This window comes from Poecilia mexicana, unplaced genomic scaffold (genome assembly GCF_051168715.1).
Source record: "Poecilia mexicana isolate PSO_F unplaced genomic scaffold, ASM5116871v1 scaffold_13, whole genome shotgun sequence".
NCBI classification, from domain to species: Eukaryota; Metazoa; Chordata; class Actinopteri; order Cyprinodontiformes; family Poeciliidae; genus Poecilia; species Poecilia mexicana.
In genome coordinates, this window is record NW_028263382.1 from 29957444 (window position 1) to 29973942 (window position 16499).

The 16499-nt window shown below is 42.0% G+C and overlaps 1 protein-coding gene across 1 annotated transcript in view; it reads left to right on the top strand.

Annotated features, from left to right (window-relative positions):
• Positions 1-15825, top strand: part of igsf9ba (immunoglobulin superfamily, member 9Ba) — a 49449-nt gene extending 33624 nt beyond the window's left edge. Inside the window, exons 7-18 of the mRNA XM_088012149.1 lie at positions 472-617; positions 2818-2960; positions 3754-3894; positions 4010-4129; positions 4273-4423; positions 6212-6335; positions 6676-6851; positions 10328-10554; positions 10650-10734; positions 10837-10998; positions 11676-11721; positions 13986-15825. Of these exons, the coding sequence (XP_087868275.1) occupies positions 472-617; positions 2818-2960; positions 3754-3894; positions 4010-4129; positions 4273-4423; positions 6212-6335; positions 6676-6851; positions 10328-10554; positions 10650-10734; positions 10837-10998; positions 11676-11721; positions 13986-15609 (3145 nt within the window). The 3' untranslated portion in view covers positions 15610-15825. The remainder of the gene's footprint in view (positions 1-471; positions 618-2817; positions 2961-3753; positions 3895-4009; positions 4130-4272; positions 4424-6211; positions 6336-6675; positions 6852-10327; positions 10555-10649; positions 10735-10836; positions 10999-11675; positions 11722-13985) is intronic.
• The last annotated feature ends 674 nt before the right edge of the window (positions 15826-16499 follow it).

Below are 16499 nucleotides of genomic sequence, written 5' to 3' on the forward strand. Positions count from 1 at the left end.
AACATATGTAAAATCTGGTTTTTATCTGTATTTGTTGTTCAATTTACAGTTAATAATTAAAGTTAAACTCGAGTCACAAAGTAACCAAAGAAAGCTTTTTGCAATTTACTTTAGTGGGGTTTGGTTTAAGTAAAACTTTAAGTCAGAGCTGCAGCCAGTTTCAATGTGCGGAGAGCTCTTATTTTTTTTTCTTTAAAAAAAGGACAGGATATATCTGCCACACGAACAGCGTCTTTAGGAGCAAAACGCCGTCGAGCAGGAAATTGTAAAGGCGGTTCCATGTGGCAGATTTATTTGAATCTCTGGCTTTGTACACTCTGTTCTCCACGTATCGCTTCGCTTCTGGCTGCTGTTCGACTCTCTGCTGCTCTCTTATGGCTCTTTGACGCAGCGTAGCACTCGGCCGGGGCTGGGGAGGGGGGTGGAAACAGATGCATGCTGTGTTTCAGAACATGTGTCGTCCTCTCGCAGTGACCTGAAGCTCCGAGTCCGCATCCTCATCGACGGCACCCTCATCATATTCCGGGTCAAGCCGGAGGATGCCGGGAAGTACACCTGCAGTCCGAGCAACAGCCTTGGGATCTCGCCGTCGGCTTCAGCGTACCTGACTGTTCAGTGTGAGTGTTACTGTGGCAACCAGTTGGAGGAGGAGGAGGGGGGGGAGGGGCAGAGCGAGCTGTATGTGGAGATGGGAGCAGCAGCAGCAGCAGCATCGGCAGCATCGGCAGTATGGAGGTTGTAGTTTTTTGGCTGCTCCATGACTGAAACGAGGAGAATCCTTGTGAATTTGAAGGTCAGGAGTCAAATGGAGGCAGTGGAATCGTTTTCATGCTCCTAATGGAATTACTCCTCACTCCTTCTTTTGTGCCCTAAGCAGGACGGGCTCGTTGTCAGACGCCATTTTTTTTTTTTTGTCCCCCCCCCCTCTCCTTATGCATTTTTTTTTTTTACTCAAGTCCCAGGGTGTGAAACCATGAAAATCCTCTCCATAAGCTGCGGCTGATGAGAAAATAACGCCACGTCTATATAAAAGATACCCAATCTTTAGGCTTTATGTTGCCGTTGAGCTAATTTACTCCCAAGTTGCTGCTGGTAATTGATTATTGTGTTACAGCATAAGAGGAGGGAGCCTAGAACCACCAGCCTAACATGGAGCCAACATAAAGGGAGAGACAGAGAGAGAGAGAGAGAGAGAGGGAAAAAAAGAGTAGTGGAGGCTAAACGAGCTTTGTACAAAGATGATTGCTCGAGAATCCTCCTTTGTTTTCCTTTTCAGCAGAGAACTGGACTCAAAAGACAAATTCAGGCATGTGTTGTAGAAATATTCATAAATTGTAACCGATTTCTGACTGGAAAATCAAACAAATATGTTTTTTTTGTGCACACGTGTTTTTTTTTGCACATTTTATGGCCTTGTCAGGCATATTCAGGGACAACTCCCAACACTTCTGCCTGCTGCCACCTAATCTTCACTTCAGCTAATTCCCCTTTCAGAGCTCCTTTCATGTCTCCCCACCAGCATGCCAGGACATTTATTTTTATTTTTTATGGGTATAATGTCACCCGTTTTGGAAATGTAGCATAAAGTCAAGAATTAAAGTTACTAAAACAAATCAAAAAATGAATTTGTATCACCAAAATACATTTTTTTTATATGTTGCCAAACAAAAGACATAAAAAATTGCCAATGCTGACAGATGTATGTATGTTGTAATCTTCTATAGAATAATTAACCTGAAAACCTGAGATGTCAAAATGCCGTTGCTGCTCAGAACAAAATAAAGGGGACATATCTTCAATTTTCTAATCTTTCCTCCATATTTGTGTTTCGGCTTGCCGTTTTTGACAGATAAATCCATTCCCATGACTGAAATCAATTTATTTCATCTGAGAAATAAGTCAATAAGAGTTGAAGGAAAAAGAGCAAGTTCAAGGCAGAACACAACTTAAAATTTATTAATTGATTTTGAAACGAGAAAAATAGGACACCTAACACACCGGCACTCTACGGAGTGATTTAAAATCCCTTTGTAAGCCCAGGCTGCATGCAGTTCACAATGTTGGCAACGTCTGCTTCTGACAAAAGCTTGTCACGGCTTATGTCTTCCAACATCTGTCACCAGAAAAAACCTGAGTCATATCGATGAGCCAATCGCTGATTCTGCAAGTTTCACTTTTATCCACATAACCAGTCTTTGTTTAGCTGCACAGTAACAATGTGGACGTTGAAACGCATGTTGCCGGATTGGGAAATGCATTTTTATGGACTGCACTACGCGTGTGGTGGTTGGAGGGAAGCTAAGCTAGTGATAACAAATCAGACTTCAGCCACAGTTAAACTCTCTCTTCCTTATTTGGTTCAGAAAGATCAGAGTAACTACGGTGTCCTCTTTCCTCAGATTTTCTTTCTTTCATCTGAATCACAAATCAAATTCAACTTATGAAGGTAGAACAAAATGTTTCCGAAACACAGAATGCTTTCTTTTTTCTTTTACATCAATAAAATTTCTCCAAGTTTCCTGCACAGAAGATCTTTGTTCTGCTCGCTCTGTACTTCTTGTATAAAAAAAAACCCTTCTTTTATTTTTAACACAATGTGTTATTTCAATACTTCAAAAACTGTTTTTGTTTTTAAATCAAGAAAAAAGTCCAGTAATTTCCAGTTTCCAGATACTAATGATAGATGCATTGTCATCATCCCTTCACCATCATTTCTTCTTGCTTTAGCAGTTTACGGTTTTAGTTTGTGCTTCATGAATGCGTTTTACACTTAGAGTTCTCCTAAGAAGTGTAACTAAGGCCGTTGTTCGTGTTCAGACCCCGCTCGAGTGATCAACATGCCCCCAGTCATCTACGTCCCACGGAAACTGCCAGGAATCATCCGCTGCCCTGTGGACGCCAACCCACCTGTGACATCAGTGAAGTGGGAGAAAGATGGCTACCCACTCAGGGTGGAAAAGGTCGGTCACCTCTGTCACAACTCATGACTGAGCTGTGACGCTTCAGCCTGATGTTACAGCTAAAATAAAGAATAGCTTCCAGTCCAACCAGGACTTTATCCGCTTTATTTTAGCAGGAAGTTTTTTTGTTTGTTTGTTTTATTTGCTATCGCCTTAAATACTCATTGAGCTTGTGCTATAATATTTATTTATGTAACAATGTTTCTTTTCCAAAAGTGAAGTCAGTGTCAAAAACGGATATACGTATATATATATATATATATATATATATATATATATATATATATATATATATACACGTTTAGCCTTTCTCTTATCCAGCAGTAAGTCTGACTCCAACAGATGTGCAAAATACATTTTGTCTTAAAATGCCTCTTTAACAATTTTTGCCTGCTCTGACTTTATTAGGATCATCTTCCACTCCGAAAAGTGCTGTTGTTAGTACAACATGTTAGCTCCTAGATAGTAACTCATAGAAATGGTCGTGGTTTTAAGTTTCTGACTGAGTGATCCCGGGTCAGCTCGGCTGAAAACCGAGCAAATTGAGGAAGATCTTCCCACTTCCACACAACTCTTTCTGTGTTGCCTAATATGTCGGCGTTGAAGGTTGGTGTGTATTTTAGAAACACCACATCCTCTTTTATTAGGTCTAAAAATCTATTTTAATCTTGAGGATCTTGTTTTGTTTTTGTTTTTTTGCGCAGTTCAGAAACATTTAGATGGGCCCCTGAGAGTTCAGGAGCACCCAGTGAAAGCTAGGCTTTCAGACGCCCCCCCTCCCCTTGTCTTGTAGTACCCCGGCTGGAGCCTGATGCCAGATGGAAGTATCCGGGTGGCAGAGGCCACAGAAGACTCCCTGGGCACCTACACCTGTGTGCCTTACAACGCCCTAGGTACCATGGGCATGTCCCCCCCTGCCACTTTGGTGCTAAAGGTAGACATCTATTCAGATTTTTCATGTCTTCTCTTCTTTTTCTGCATTTTTCTGATCTCACGTCTGAATAATGTGTGTTTGTGTGTGTGTGTGTGTTTTTTTTTTTTTTACCAAGGATCCCCCTTACTTTAACGTGAGACCTGGGGGGGAGTACCGTCAGGAGGCTGGGAGAGAGCTAGTAATCCCTTGTGCTGCTTCTGGAGACCCCGATATACCAACTATCACCTGGAGAAAGGTGCTGCAGAATAACGCACATCCCCTACGTAGCATCTACTGGAAGCAAATCCGTTCTTACTTGTTTTTAATCTTCACCCAAAATGCTTTATTCACACACCTTCCCGTCTGCTTGACTTGTTGTGATTTTCCTGTCAATCAAAGGTGGGGAAGCCAAGCAGAAGTAAACACAACATCCTACCCAGTGGCAGCTTACAGTTTCTGTCTCTCAGCAAGGAGGACCATGGAGAGTGGGAGTGTGTAGCCACCAATGTGGTCACAAGCATCACTGCCAGCACACGTATTCTAGTCATCGGTACTTATAAGTCCTCATGAATCCCCCAAATATCTATGCAGCGAATTTGAGTTTACAGCGCTCCTGCTTTGTTGTGCGATTTAAGCCATTTGCAAGAGTTTAAGCGGAGAGTAATGCTGCATTATGTAGTAATGTAATAAAATCGGGTTTTAGGATGTAATAAAGCATTATTAAAAGAACATTCTGTAATAATTGATGCAAAATGAGGTAAAATCCGCGAATGCATTTTGAATCGTTTTGCTTTGAACGACATGTAGGTTCGTACCGAGGGTCCTGGCTGAGTCTGGAAAGGTAACGAAATGCTCCAAAGTTTGGCTTTTATTGACCAAAGTTTAAATTTGATAAAGTATCGGATCTACAACATGACTGTTGTAGATGCACATCAGATCCACTATGTATAATGAGTAGGAAGAAGACAAACATTTTACAATTGTTTATTTTATAGCAATAGTAGTATTCTAGAGCTAGCTCCTTATTTTGTAACAATCAACACTAAATGTAAGGTTGTTGCATAATGTGGATGAAAGTATTGCAAAATACTTGAAGGATTTTGTTACATTTTCCGTCGAATGTCACATATTGCGGTCTCAATGATGTTTTATTACATTTTGAAGTTTGATTTTTTTTATTACATAATGCTGCGTTACAGAGAGCCTCATACTTTTATTTCTCTGCGAATCAGTATAGCTTGTGGAGAGAGCATCACATAAAGCTTTATACAACTAATTTAAAGTCTGAGTCTTTACAGACTTCCTGCAGCCTGTCGTTGATTACTAAACCAGAACTGTCTTTTACCGTTCATTTTTCCCTCTTATTGTAGCCTTACATTGTGCTTTCACAAACAAGACTTCAACATTACAATGTTTGTTTTATGTTATCTTAACGTAGCGTCAGTGATCACTTAGCTAGCTCCCAGGCTAACAGGAAACAGTGGCCAAGTATGACATGAGTATTTACTAAGTTGTATAATGCCTCTTTAATTGTTGTGCGTCTTGGATACATTTATATGATAGATTGACATTACCGTAGTCAGTGAGGAGAAATTTAGTATATTTTAACTGCTAGCTTAACTTTTAACTGCTACCTGAACTGCTAGCTTAGTGACCTAAGCATAATGTGTCACATTATTACCTCAGCTAGCAAGTGAGCAAAGCTGACTATCTTAGCTCACTAAGTGAAGCTGCTCGGTAGGTTTTGACCAAAAGTTAAAAACTTGGTCCCAGTCTGCCACTTTTTAGATTTCAAAATCAATAAATCACAAAACTTTTTGCTTATTACGCAATTTTTCTTTCCACTCCAAATGTCAAGAGTGTAGTTTTCTGCGTGGTAAAGAGGTGAGCGGGTCAGTAAGCATGCTGTTTGTTTGCCTGGCGGCTCCCCGAGCACCTATTATCCAGTGGCACAGCTGGCAGCATGCCTGAATGTGGCCAGCCGTCAGCTGACACGGGGTCAAAGGGCGACGCTGACAGCTGTGCTCCTCAGACCACATTCAGGTCTCGCCTTAATCTCAGTGAGAAGTAACTGGCTTTGGGCCACACTGCACAGCTGTTATGTGGGTGGGATGAACTTGACCTGTGGCTGGTAGCAATCTCGGACCACATCACATCATCCAATCTGTTCCTGTAATAAAAAAAAAACAACAACAACCAACTGAAGCATTTATATTCACACTATCTCCATAAAAACCCAGGGTATCATATTAACGTTGTACATGTTATTAAAGTGCAATATTTTAAAAGGTTCTCACTTTGTCTCTGTTTTTGCGGGGGGGAAAAAAAACCCACTCAGGTACCAGCCCACATGCTCCAGGCAATATCCATGTGTTGCCCTCTACGACCTCTGCTAATGTGTCCTGGGAACCAGGCTATGACGGCGGCTTCGAGCAGACGTTCTCTGTGTGGTACGGTCCAGTGTGAGTGCTCTTACTTTTACTTCTAATTTTACTTCTAATCGATGTTTGCAACGGAAAACTAAACATGTTGGAAGGCTAGCAGCTATCTGGCAGAACGTAGATGCCTTTCTGCACCGACAGTGATTATAAAGAAGAGCTAACACTCAACTGTTCTGAGGAAACATCTCCCTGAATGTTTAGACACATGGGTATTGAGTTTGGTTCACTGGCAGTGAACTGTGCGTGCGAAGTGATCTTCAGAACAACTGGGGTTTGACGGTTGTGTTTTCTGAATAACACAAACTTAAATACCACACTAACTGTGTTTATGGTACTTTTATGACTGTGTTTCTGTTCTCAGGTCTAAGAGAACAGACTTTGGTCCTCATGACTGGCACTCGATGCCAGTTTCTGGTGCTCAGACCTGGTTGGTGGTGCCAGGGTTGGAGCCTGGGACGGAGTACCAGTTCAGTGTGCTGGCTCAAAACAAACTGGGCACGGGCCCATTCAGCGAAGTGGTGACAGTCACCACCGCAGGTAGGCTCTCCTAAATAAAGGTCGTTTGAATGCTAAGCCTGAAGCGGACGTCGTCAGTGACATACTTAGAGTGTAACTGAACTCAACAGCGTGCCCACTGCCTCTCTGGAGGATTTACGGAAAGAAAAACAAAGTTATGTAGTGTTTATAGTTTGAAAGCACAATTATCTATATGTAATTTGCAATTTGAATCTCAAGAATGGAAGTCTGTTTCAATATTTTCAGTGGCTTATAATGAGTCGAGTAAGGGTGGGCTTACTTTATGTTACTGTGTTTGCAGTAACACAGAAAAACCTGAAGGAAAAATTTGGAGGCTGCAGTTTAACCATAATAGGTTTCTTTTACTTTTCGTTTTAAAAATGTGACAAACATAAAAGCAATTATGCAAAAGTGGCAGAATTTTCTTTGCTGGGATGAAAATAGCTGCAGCTCACGATTATAGTTATTGTGTACTCTATTGATTATTTTAACAATTAATCGAGTTATGGAAGGAAAAAATAATTGACACTGTGCAGCTGTTTTATTTAACCACTTGAACTTATTTTATGCAATATTTGAGATACGCTAAATTGCACAGACAGTTCAGTTCCTTTTTGGTTAAGAAAATAAAAACTGTGTTCCCTAAAAGACAATAACATAGCATTGCTTTAGTGCACACTTGATCATTTTTCAGCAAAAGATGCATCTGCAGCTAAGACAATAATTCTATCATCAACATGTGAAAAGCTCATCCTTTTCTGCTTGACTTGTGTAAAGTTCTTTACACAGTTCAGCTAAAGCAGAGAAACTACCTGCCTGATTTTAATGTGTTGGCTTTCAAAAGCAGCTCTGGCTTGTCAAAGCATGAACTCCTAAAGGGCTCCGAAGGCGTGCTACGATCTTAAATCCTATGCAACAAGAGGTGCGGTCACCGTGAACAGGATTTGTTTTATTACCTGGTCCCACAGATTATGTTCAGAAATGAGACATAGTGGATTTCAAAGCCAAATTACATCACACTGCCTGACAAGAATTGCGTCGTTGCAGGGTGCAGGGCATCCTGCCGAATAAAATACAGCTTGAAATTGCGCAACCTTGTAGGCGTCTGCAGAAGAGCTTAGAGAGAGGCCGAAGTATTGTTGTTGTAAATGCTGATTTTTTTATGAGCACTGTGTTCACAGGGATGTGTTGCACTGACTCATGTCTGACATGTCTAGCTTTCTGTTTACCTTACTTCTTTTCAACAATTTCGTGTACACCTTTTTTCACATTTTTCTCAGATTCTGAAAACAAACTCCAATATATTTAATTATTACCTTATGCCACAGACCAACACAAAGTAGCTCACAGTTGTGAAGCGGAGGCTAAATGATAAAACATTATTATGATTTTGTTGAGCTGTCTTTGCTCTGATAGCCCTAAATGAAATCGAGTGTAACCAACTGTCTTTATTCATCCACTTAGTAAAAATAAGTGGATTTGCCTTTAATCTGAGTATAAATCCAAATGTTTTGAGAAGGCTTCATAAGTTTGTTACAGAACATTAGTGAACAAACAACATCAGGAAGACCTACGAACACAGCAGACAGTTGCAGTGGTTTTGTTTAACCAATCAGTGTAGCAGTGTAAACCTAGCTAGAAATGGCTGGACACCTTTTTTTTTCTTTCTTTTTTTTGCCCAAAAATGTTTTTAGAAAAATTGAAAGAAAAAAAAAAGAAGTTTTTTTTTTTTTGCAGGTGAAGCTGACAATCGCTGATTGCCGTGAGCTGTGAACTAGATGTTACTGGGTACAAACAATTTAACTCCTCACAGCAGGAACGGAACAGGCGTAACTAATTACATTAAAAATGTCAGTGTCCCATTTACGCGTACGGAAACACCAAACGACCGAGCCGTAAATAATCTCATTAGTTCCACCTGTTTGACAACTCAACACGTAGGAGAAAGGAAAACTCTTCAGGAACAGCGGCGTGTTGGTGAAGTCGGCTGAAAATTACAGTGATTAAAAAATAAATAAATCGGGTCAATCACTGTATTACCTGTATGCCTTTTTGTGCTGCCTGTTTTAGTCTCTATTAAATGCATCCAGATGTACAGCTTGTGAATTGATCTCAAAAGGAAGAAAAAATAAAAGAAAAAAATGTGGGCATCATTTTGTGAGAAAAAAAACAACTACTATGAACAATACTTATACTGAATACTGAACTCAAAGAAACACATGTAAATTAATGTCAACACTAGAAAATCACGTGTTGCAGAAGACTTGAAAAGCAGTACAAGATCAGGAGCTTTTTCATCAGCTGTTGCCTCGACACTGACAGAAATGCTCTGTTTCATTCAAATGTACATTTAGTTGCATGTTGCTTGCTATGAAATCTTGTCTTCAGTTAACGATTGCTTAATGAGGCTTGCAAAGCACTGACCCAATTCTCACACTCGGATGACGTCCTCTTGATGGCTGACAATGAATGTTCACTGGAGTGGATTATCCAATAACCTGGATTTTTATGTTATTTCTAGAACTTTATATTAATATTTTTATATGTTATATCACAGGCAGTTGTTATAATACTTCATATATATAACAGCTACGACAAACTGTTGTATGAAGAGTACATCTATTGAGCTCAATGCAATGCCATTAGGTTTGCTCTTCGCATACTGATTTAGCATCAAGTGAGTAACCTATAATAGTTATTTGAACATCAGAAGAAGAGGCCATGTTGATTGTTAGGAAAAAACCACAGAACCCTGGAACATAACAATAACCCAAAACATAGAACATGTATATTTCTGGAGTGCGGGGGTTGAGTTCATTTAAATCACTTTCTTTTCCAGGAATGAAAGAACTGAGGGTTAGTAGTATTTCTTTATAAAGGTGCTCGAGTTCTTTTCCATCTAATCCCTAAAAACTGAATTTATGTCTTAGAATAAACTGGTTTTTCTAAACCACTTTGTTTAAATCAGATGCAGAAATGAATTTTTTTTTCTTGGAGAAACTTTATTTGGTGAGAATGCACCTTTTCAGACATTATGAGTGGAGGTGTGTCGTTTTCAGTTTTCTATCTCTGTATTTGATTACAGCTTTAATCTGCTGAGTTTTGTCCAATTCCAATTCACTTCTACGTCTATTAAAATTTTGGAACAAGTTTCTGTTCTTCTAATTTTCTTTTTAAATGCCTTACAGATGACAAAAGACAAACTTTAATTCTTTTTCTCTCAATAAACACTTAAACTCAAAAGGTAGATTGTTTACAACATGAATTATGCCCTTAGATATGCTGCGTCCGTGAGGGAAAAAAGACTTCTGATTGCCGTATACCAGTAAATCTGAAACTGTCTTTGTCCAATCACCTTCCAGGCAATCGGTGTTCATTAGTTTGGAGTCTTTTATTAAATATTAAGGGTGTGATATTGACCTTAGTTGCTCTTAACTTGTTTTTAAGTTCAATGTGTCACGGTTTTTCCTTTTCTGAACTGGCATTGCGGCCCACAGGCTCTCCTCTGGGTACCGCTGAACCTCTGGTGCTTCTTACTCCACCACGGTGCCTCACAGCCAATCGCACGCAGCATGGTGTCCTCCTCACATGGCTCCCCCCAGCCAACCATTCGTCCCCCATCGACCGATATATCATGGAGTTCCGCCTTGGGGAGAGGTGGGAAGTTCTCGATGACCTGATTCCATCCACCGAGACTGAGCTGGTAGCGAGAGACCTCGTTCAGGTGAGTTAGACGATAACGACAGCGCTGCGTTTGTCTGTTCCTGCCACCCAGATGAGACATACACAAATGTATCTTTGTTTTCATTGCTCCAACAGGAGTCCTGGTACGAGTTCCGAGTGATGGCGGTCATGGACGACCTGATCAGCGAGAGCAGCAACGTAGTCGGAGTGTCTAGCACAGGTCAGGGGTCTTTACAGAGTGGTGCTTTCCCAGTCGTTGTCAATCGGTTTTTGACCTTTCTGCGCTTCTGACGTCTTTCTGTCTCCTTGGCGGACTCAGCAGACCCCTTCCCTGCTGCAGAATTGCCTGAAGAGGGGCTGGCACGGCCTGTGGTGGCAGGCGTCGTGGCGACCATCTGTTTTCTGGCAGCAGCGGTGCTGTTCAGCACTCTAGCGGCCTGCTTTGTTAATAAACAACACCGTCGAAAACTCAAGCGTAAACCAGGTTGGCCTCTCTTTACTAAGTCAACATTCCTCCAAATTCTTAAAGAGAGAGAGAACATCAGATCGTCAGTTCCCAAAACCACACACTAAATAAACTCGTAAAAGCGCACGAGGGGTCACTGAGAACCCACCGGACTGCGCACAGGGTAAAAAACTTGTGGCATCCAAATGACCGCGTCTCTTAAGAACATGGAAGGGTTAATAATTTATGGATATTTCTAACTAGAGTTTAACCGGTTGAATTTCTCAAGTGTAAGGAAATAAAGTATCCTTGATCTGACCTCTTGGTGGATTATAAAGCTGATTTTTGAGTTTTAATTTTGAACATTACTACAGTTTAGGGTGGCATATCAGCCAAATACAGCTCTGGAAAAAATTAAGAGCCCACTGCACTGAACCATATTGAAAACCTCATGGTTATTCCACCAAATATTGAAAAGTAAAATGAGAAAAACTGATCATTTTAAGTGGTCTCTGAATTTTTTCCAGAGCTGTACATTTGAGTAAGTTCCAGGCAACTGCTGATTATTTAAAGAAACTTTTTAGCTGTTTGAATGCGTAAGTTACCCACTTATCTTTATTTTCTTTATTTTCAGCGTAGAATGGCACTTTCCCTTTCTGTCCAAGTAATTTGTCCTGCCAAGCCGATGCTGTACTTAAACCCGTTTGTCCTCACAGATCCTCCCTTGTCAGTGACGCACTTCAGGAAAAGCATTGAGTCGCCGTAAGTAAAGACATCTCGAGCCCCCCCCCCCGCACCCCCTGCATTGCCGAGGTGGCAACAACTGTTTGTCTTCTCTTACACCCAGTTGTCTCACCATGCATGCACAAGACATACAGCTGAAAGTCACTTCAATATCAATTCTGATTACGACACGGTGTAAATTGAGCATGAGGCCCATGATGATGTAAAGGTTTTTTTTAATGGTGCGGAGCAACATTTGCAGAGTCGATCCCCAACAGAATCATGGGCAAATTAAGTGGAAGCAGCAAAGTTAGCATTTTAAACACAAGTTGCTGTATGTGTTTTGACTTCTACCTCATCTGTGTCGTTTAACCTCGAACTGCTGTCTGCTTTTTTGTTTCTTTTTTTTTTTTGTGCATGATTGTTGTGTTTAATGGTCTCGTTTCTTGTACAATATCGGCTCCATGTGTGTATTTGTCAGTTTGTAAATCTTGTGTACATGTTTGACTGCATTTCAATCTCAAAACAAGGTCCTTTCTGAAAAATAATCTGTTTTCCAAAGTGTTTACTACCTTTTACATAGACCAAAAAAAAAAGAAGAGAAATGATCGGTTTCACTTCCCTTTCCTTATATTTTCTTATGAAAAGGTGAAGGCAGGTTTGGCAGATTGCACCTAGTCCTTCTTTCAAATAGCACAGTTAGAAATGAACCAGGCCCATGTTGTTTGTCTCCCATCGCAGGCCTCCTCTCACCCCCTTGCCAGGGGTAGAGCCCTGCTGGGACGAGCCAGCCAGGAGCAGTTTCTTGCCCCCACCGGCCAGCCCCCTGTGAGTGCCTGCCTGCACAAAAATACAGAGTGTGCTGCCCTGCACTGGCTTGGCTGCATGGTTACAGCATTGCATAGAAACGTATCATTTGACGGTGATTTCTTTTAGTTGTAGTGGAGCATTTTTACCAGCATATTTGCATGTACAGCCCCTTACATCATGCAGGGAGGGAATTGCATTAGCCATGTTGCACGAACAATACAGAACTGTGGGTATGGACTCATAATTTTTAAATAGCAGAGGCCAAAATTTCTGTTCTTATCAGAATTTCAAAGAGTTGAGATGGAGCTCAGACCCTGAATGCTCTATTTTAAAAAATGAAATGAACCACGTCAAAAAACATTTCATTGACTACTTTGGTAGTTTTTTTTTTCTCCCATTGTTGTCTTTTTAAACGGTTCAGTGCTTCACAAGCAATATGTTACCCAAGGTTTTCTGTAAAACTCTTCAAAATCTTTGCACAATGTTTTAGGTGTCAAAGCATTGCCAAATCTTATGCCCAACTAAAAGAGAGCCACCTCTGGTGTATATGTGTTAAAGTAAATATAACTTTTATTGCAATATAATAACCTTACTCTGAAAAACTTAAGTATTTAATCCAATACAGCAAATCAGTGGGGTAAAAAAGTCTTTATTTTTTACACAAGTTTTGGTGCCACCTGTATCTACACCTATAGCTCCTATAAAGTAGTTATAACTGAACTATTGAGTTAATTGTCATCTTTGTTGGCAAAGACGACAATGTGCAATTTGTGTAATTTGAAAAGGTATAATAAATAAAGTATACATAAAAATCTAGTTGCCTCTTCTAGAAAAGGTTAGAAAAGGTTAAATGAACACAAAATCAGCCTTCTTCTGCAGCAAGTTTGTACAAGCTATTAAAAAAGCAGTCCCAATAAGTGTGGCAGCGGTTTAGTAAGAATGTATTCCTTAATTTTCTTATCAAAAATAGATATTCAAAGGTTGTAATTTTCTTTTTTTATTTCTGTGTAACATTAGGCAACTTGAATCTAAAAGGAGAATAAATCTCACATCTTTAACAGGAAGGCAAATTAGTGTTAAGGACACTGTAGGTATCGGTGAGCTTGTGCAATAAATGTGTACACTGTGTCTAATGTGGGCAATAAAGGCGTGGTCAGACATCATTCACTTCTGTCTCGTCTCCAAGAAGATGTTGATCCAATGGATCTGTGGTATGGCTGCCATGGTTGCATTATTGTTTCTCCTCTCATCCCACCATAGTGGCCCTATCAGGACGCTGCCACCACCATAAACTGGTCATTATCGTAATGTAGTTCATTATGGCTGCCTTGATCGAGCGCTTCAGCTTTGTTTTGTCTCATCCCTTTCAGAAAGCGCAATGATGCGAACTAATTTGCAGCATCAGATGCCCCTTTCAACCCCAGTCCCCTCTGAGCTTTAGCAACGTGTTCAATAAAGCCAACACCTTCAGTCTGCATCTCTCATTCTTTCAGGTTATCGTCGGGGAAGATAAGTCCAGAGAGCTCTCCTCCTTCCCGGCCCCGCTCTCTATCGTCCGAGGGTTCCCACGGCCCGGGCCTGTACGTCAGGAAGCTTCCCAGCCCTCAGAGAGACAAGGACAAAGAGCTCTCCTTCTACAAGAAAACCAAGCGTGCCATAGCCAGCAAGAAATACAGTGTGTCCAAACATGAGGCGGAGGTCACCACGCCTATAGAACTGATAAGCCGAGGCCCTGACGGCCGCTTTGTCATGGAAACCAGCCCGCCTCATCGCCGAATCCAGGGCTTCCCCTTTGCAGAGGAGTCCGACATGTACCCAGAGTTCCGGCAGTCAGATGAGGAAAATGATTTTGACCCCGGGCCTTTGCCGCCTATCATGCCCACGCTGAGGCCCCAGCTGTCCCCAACGTCCTCCAGCCTGGAGTCAACGCAACCCCCCACCTACAGCCCCCGCCTGCACAGGCCCATGGAAGGTATGAGCTTTGCAGAGGGCAGTGCACCTTATGCCTCAGGGCAGGCCCCAGCCTCCCGCTACAGGGGCTTTCCCCAGGGCCCTTTCTATGGGTATCTAGGCAGCCGTGCTGAATCAGGGATTCCACCACCATTCTACATGCCTGACATCAGCCCGCGTAGCTCCGCTCTGTCCTCACCCCCGGGGACGGCTGAGGGGCCCTTCGGTTACCCCTCCATCCCGGAGGAGAGTGAAGGATTGGAACACCATCAGTACACTGCCTCCGGCCATTCTCTGTCGCACACTCACAGCCCTCCTCCCCGCTCACCTGAGAGCTGGCAGGCTCATGAGTTACCCTTCCTGGGGCTAGAGGGCCCACGGTTCATATACCCACCTCACCATCCCTTACATCACCCCCAGGACCTCCCCGACCCACCCCCATACCCTCCTCATACTCTCCCCCCCAGCCGCCTGCACCTTCCATCCCTGAAGGATCCGACGAGCCCCGGACTTCTGCAGCTGGAGGTCCCTGTGGGTCCACCAGGCAGAGACAGGCCCCCAGGGCCTCCAGTTAGGCGTTTAGCTATGCAACAGGCCCAGAGTCTCGGCCAGCTCAGACACACGGCCCACGGTGTGGGTGTACCAGTGTTGCCTTACCCTGACCCGGCAGCCCGCACAGGGAGCCCAAGCACAGCCCCTAGTAGTAGCCCTCAGTCCTGGCTCAGCCCAAGGGCGGGGCGCCGGGCAGACCCCAGCCTACCCCCGCTAGTGCTCCAACCCTCCCGTCTGTCTCCGCTCTCCCAGAGCCCTCTTAGCACCCAGCCAGGTTCCCCAGATATCCTAGTAAGGCCCCCCCCGCGCCCTAGCATCCTCCGCACCTCTCGGTCTCTGGAGATGCCCGAGATCACCTTGCAGCCCTCGGCCACCGTTAGCTTCTCGCGGAGGTCCTCCCTGACCGCCTCGCCCACTCAGAGCCAGGGCACCAAGCAGCCCAGCCCCGGTTACCCCATGTCCTATGCCTCCACCGCAGCCAGTTACCCCTCCCAGTCCCCCTCCCCCCCTCCAGAGGGCAGGGATGTTTTTGGGCAGAGGCCATCCCAGAGACGGACAGAGGAGGAGATGCTACCCTCAGAGCCCTCCCAGCTCCAGATCTCAGCCTCAGGGTAGGTGATCCATTCCTGTAGAGAATAGTTCCATGTTGATTTTTTTTAAAAAAGGGAGACTTTTCTCCTCGTCTGTTCGCCTTTTTTTATTTTTTTCCAAATATCCTTTGCATTTATCCACACTTTTGCCTTGTGGTGTTTCCATTTAGCAATAATAAAGATGCATATTTACTTTAATATGCAGAAGGCATGTAATTGCATTTAGCACACACTGACAGTTTATAAAAACAACAAGTTGGAAACTTTCACGTGTGAAAACCCAGTTTGACTTGTGGGTAATACGTTTTTCCTCATTATTGCTAATCCACATGAAACTTTAATTAGTGGTTAAAATGTTGTTGTTTTTAAGTTTGGTGAAACACTAAACTACTGATTTACTCAAAAAATGAAATATTTATAATTAAGGATATGACAGATCAATAGCTTCCATAATTAGTGACAGTACGGATTTTAAAAACACAAATTAGGTACTTTAATGTCTTTTTACTAATGACTACTATTTATTAATTTCTAGTCCTAAAAACAGTTTTTATCAATTGTTAAATAATACTCAAACTATTCTGATTTGAGGTATTTTTTTTCTTCCTTCTGCAGAAAAATTGTCTTTATTTTAATGAAATGTTCTCAACAGACTTCGGCATATGGAGCAGAGACTATGAGTGAATATTTTTTAATTGGTATTACTTTTAGACTTTTCAATCTTTAACAAGTCCAGAAGTTGTTGATTTTTTTAATGCCTTTATAGAAAATCATCTTTATACAGCCAATTAGTCTCCAGTAGTTTTTATTTTTTCTTAATTTTTGAAGAAAAAGTCATGAAGAGTATTTTTATACACTTCATGAAAATGCATAGTAAATCTATTTTAACACACACATTATATAGATTAATTATAC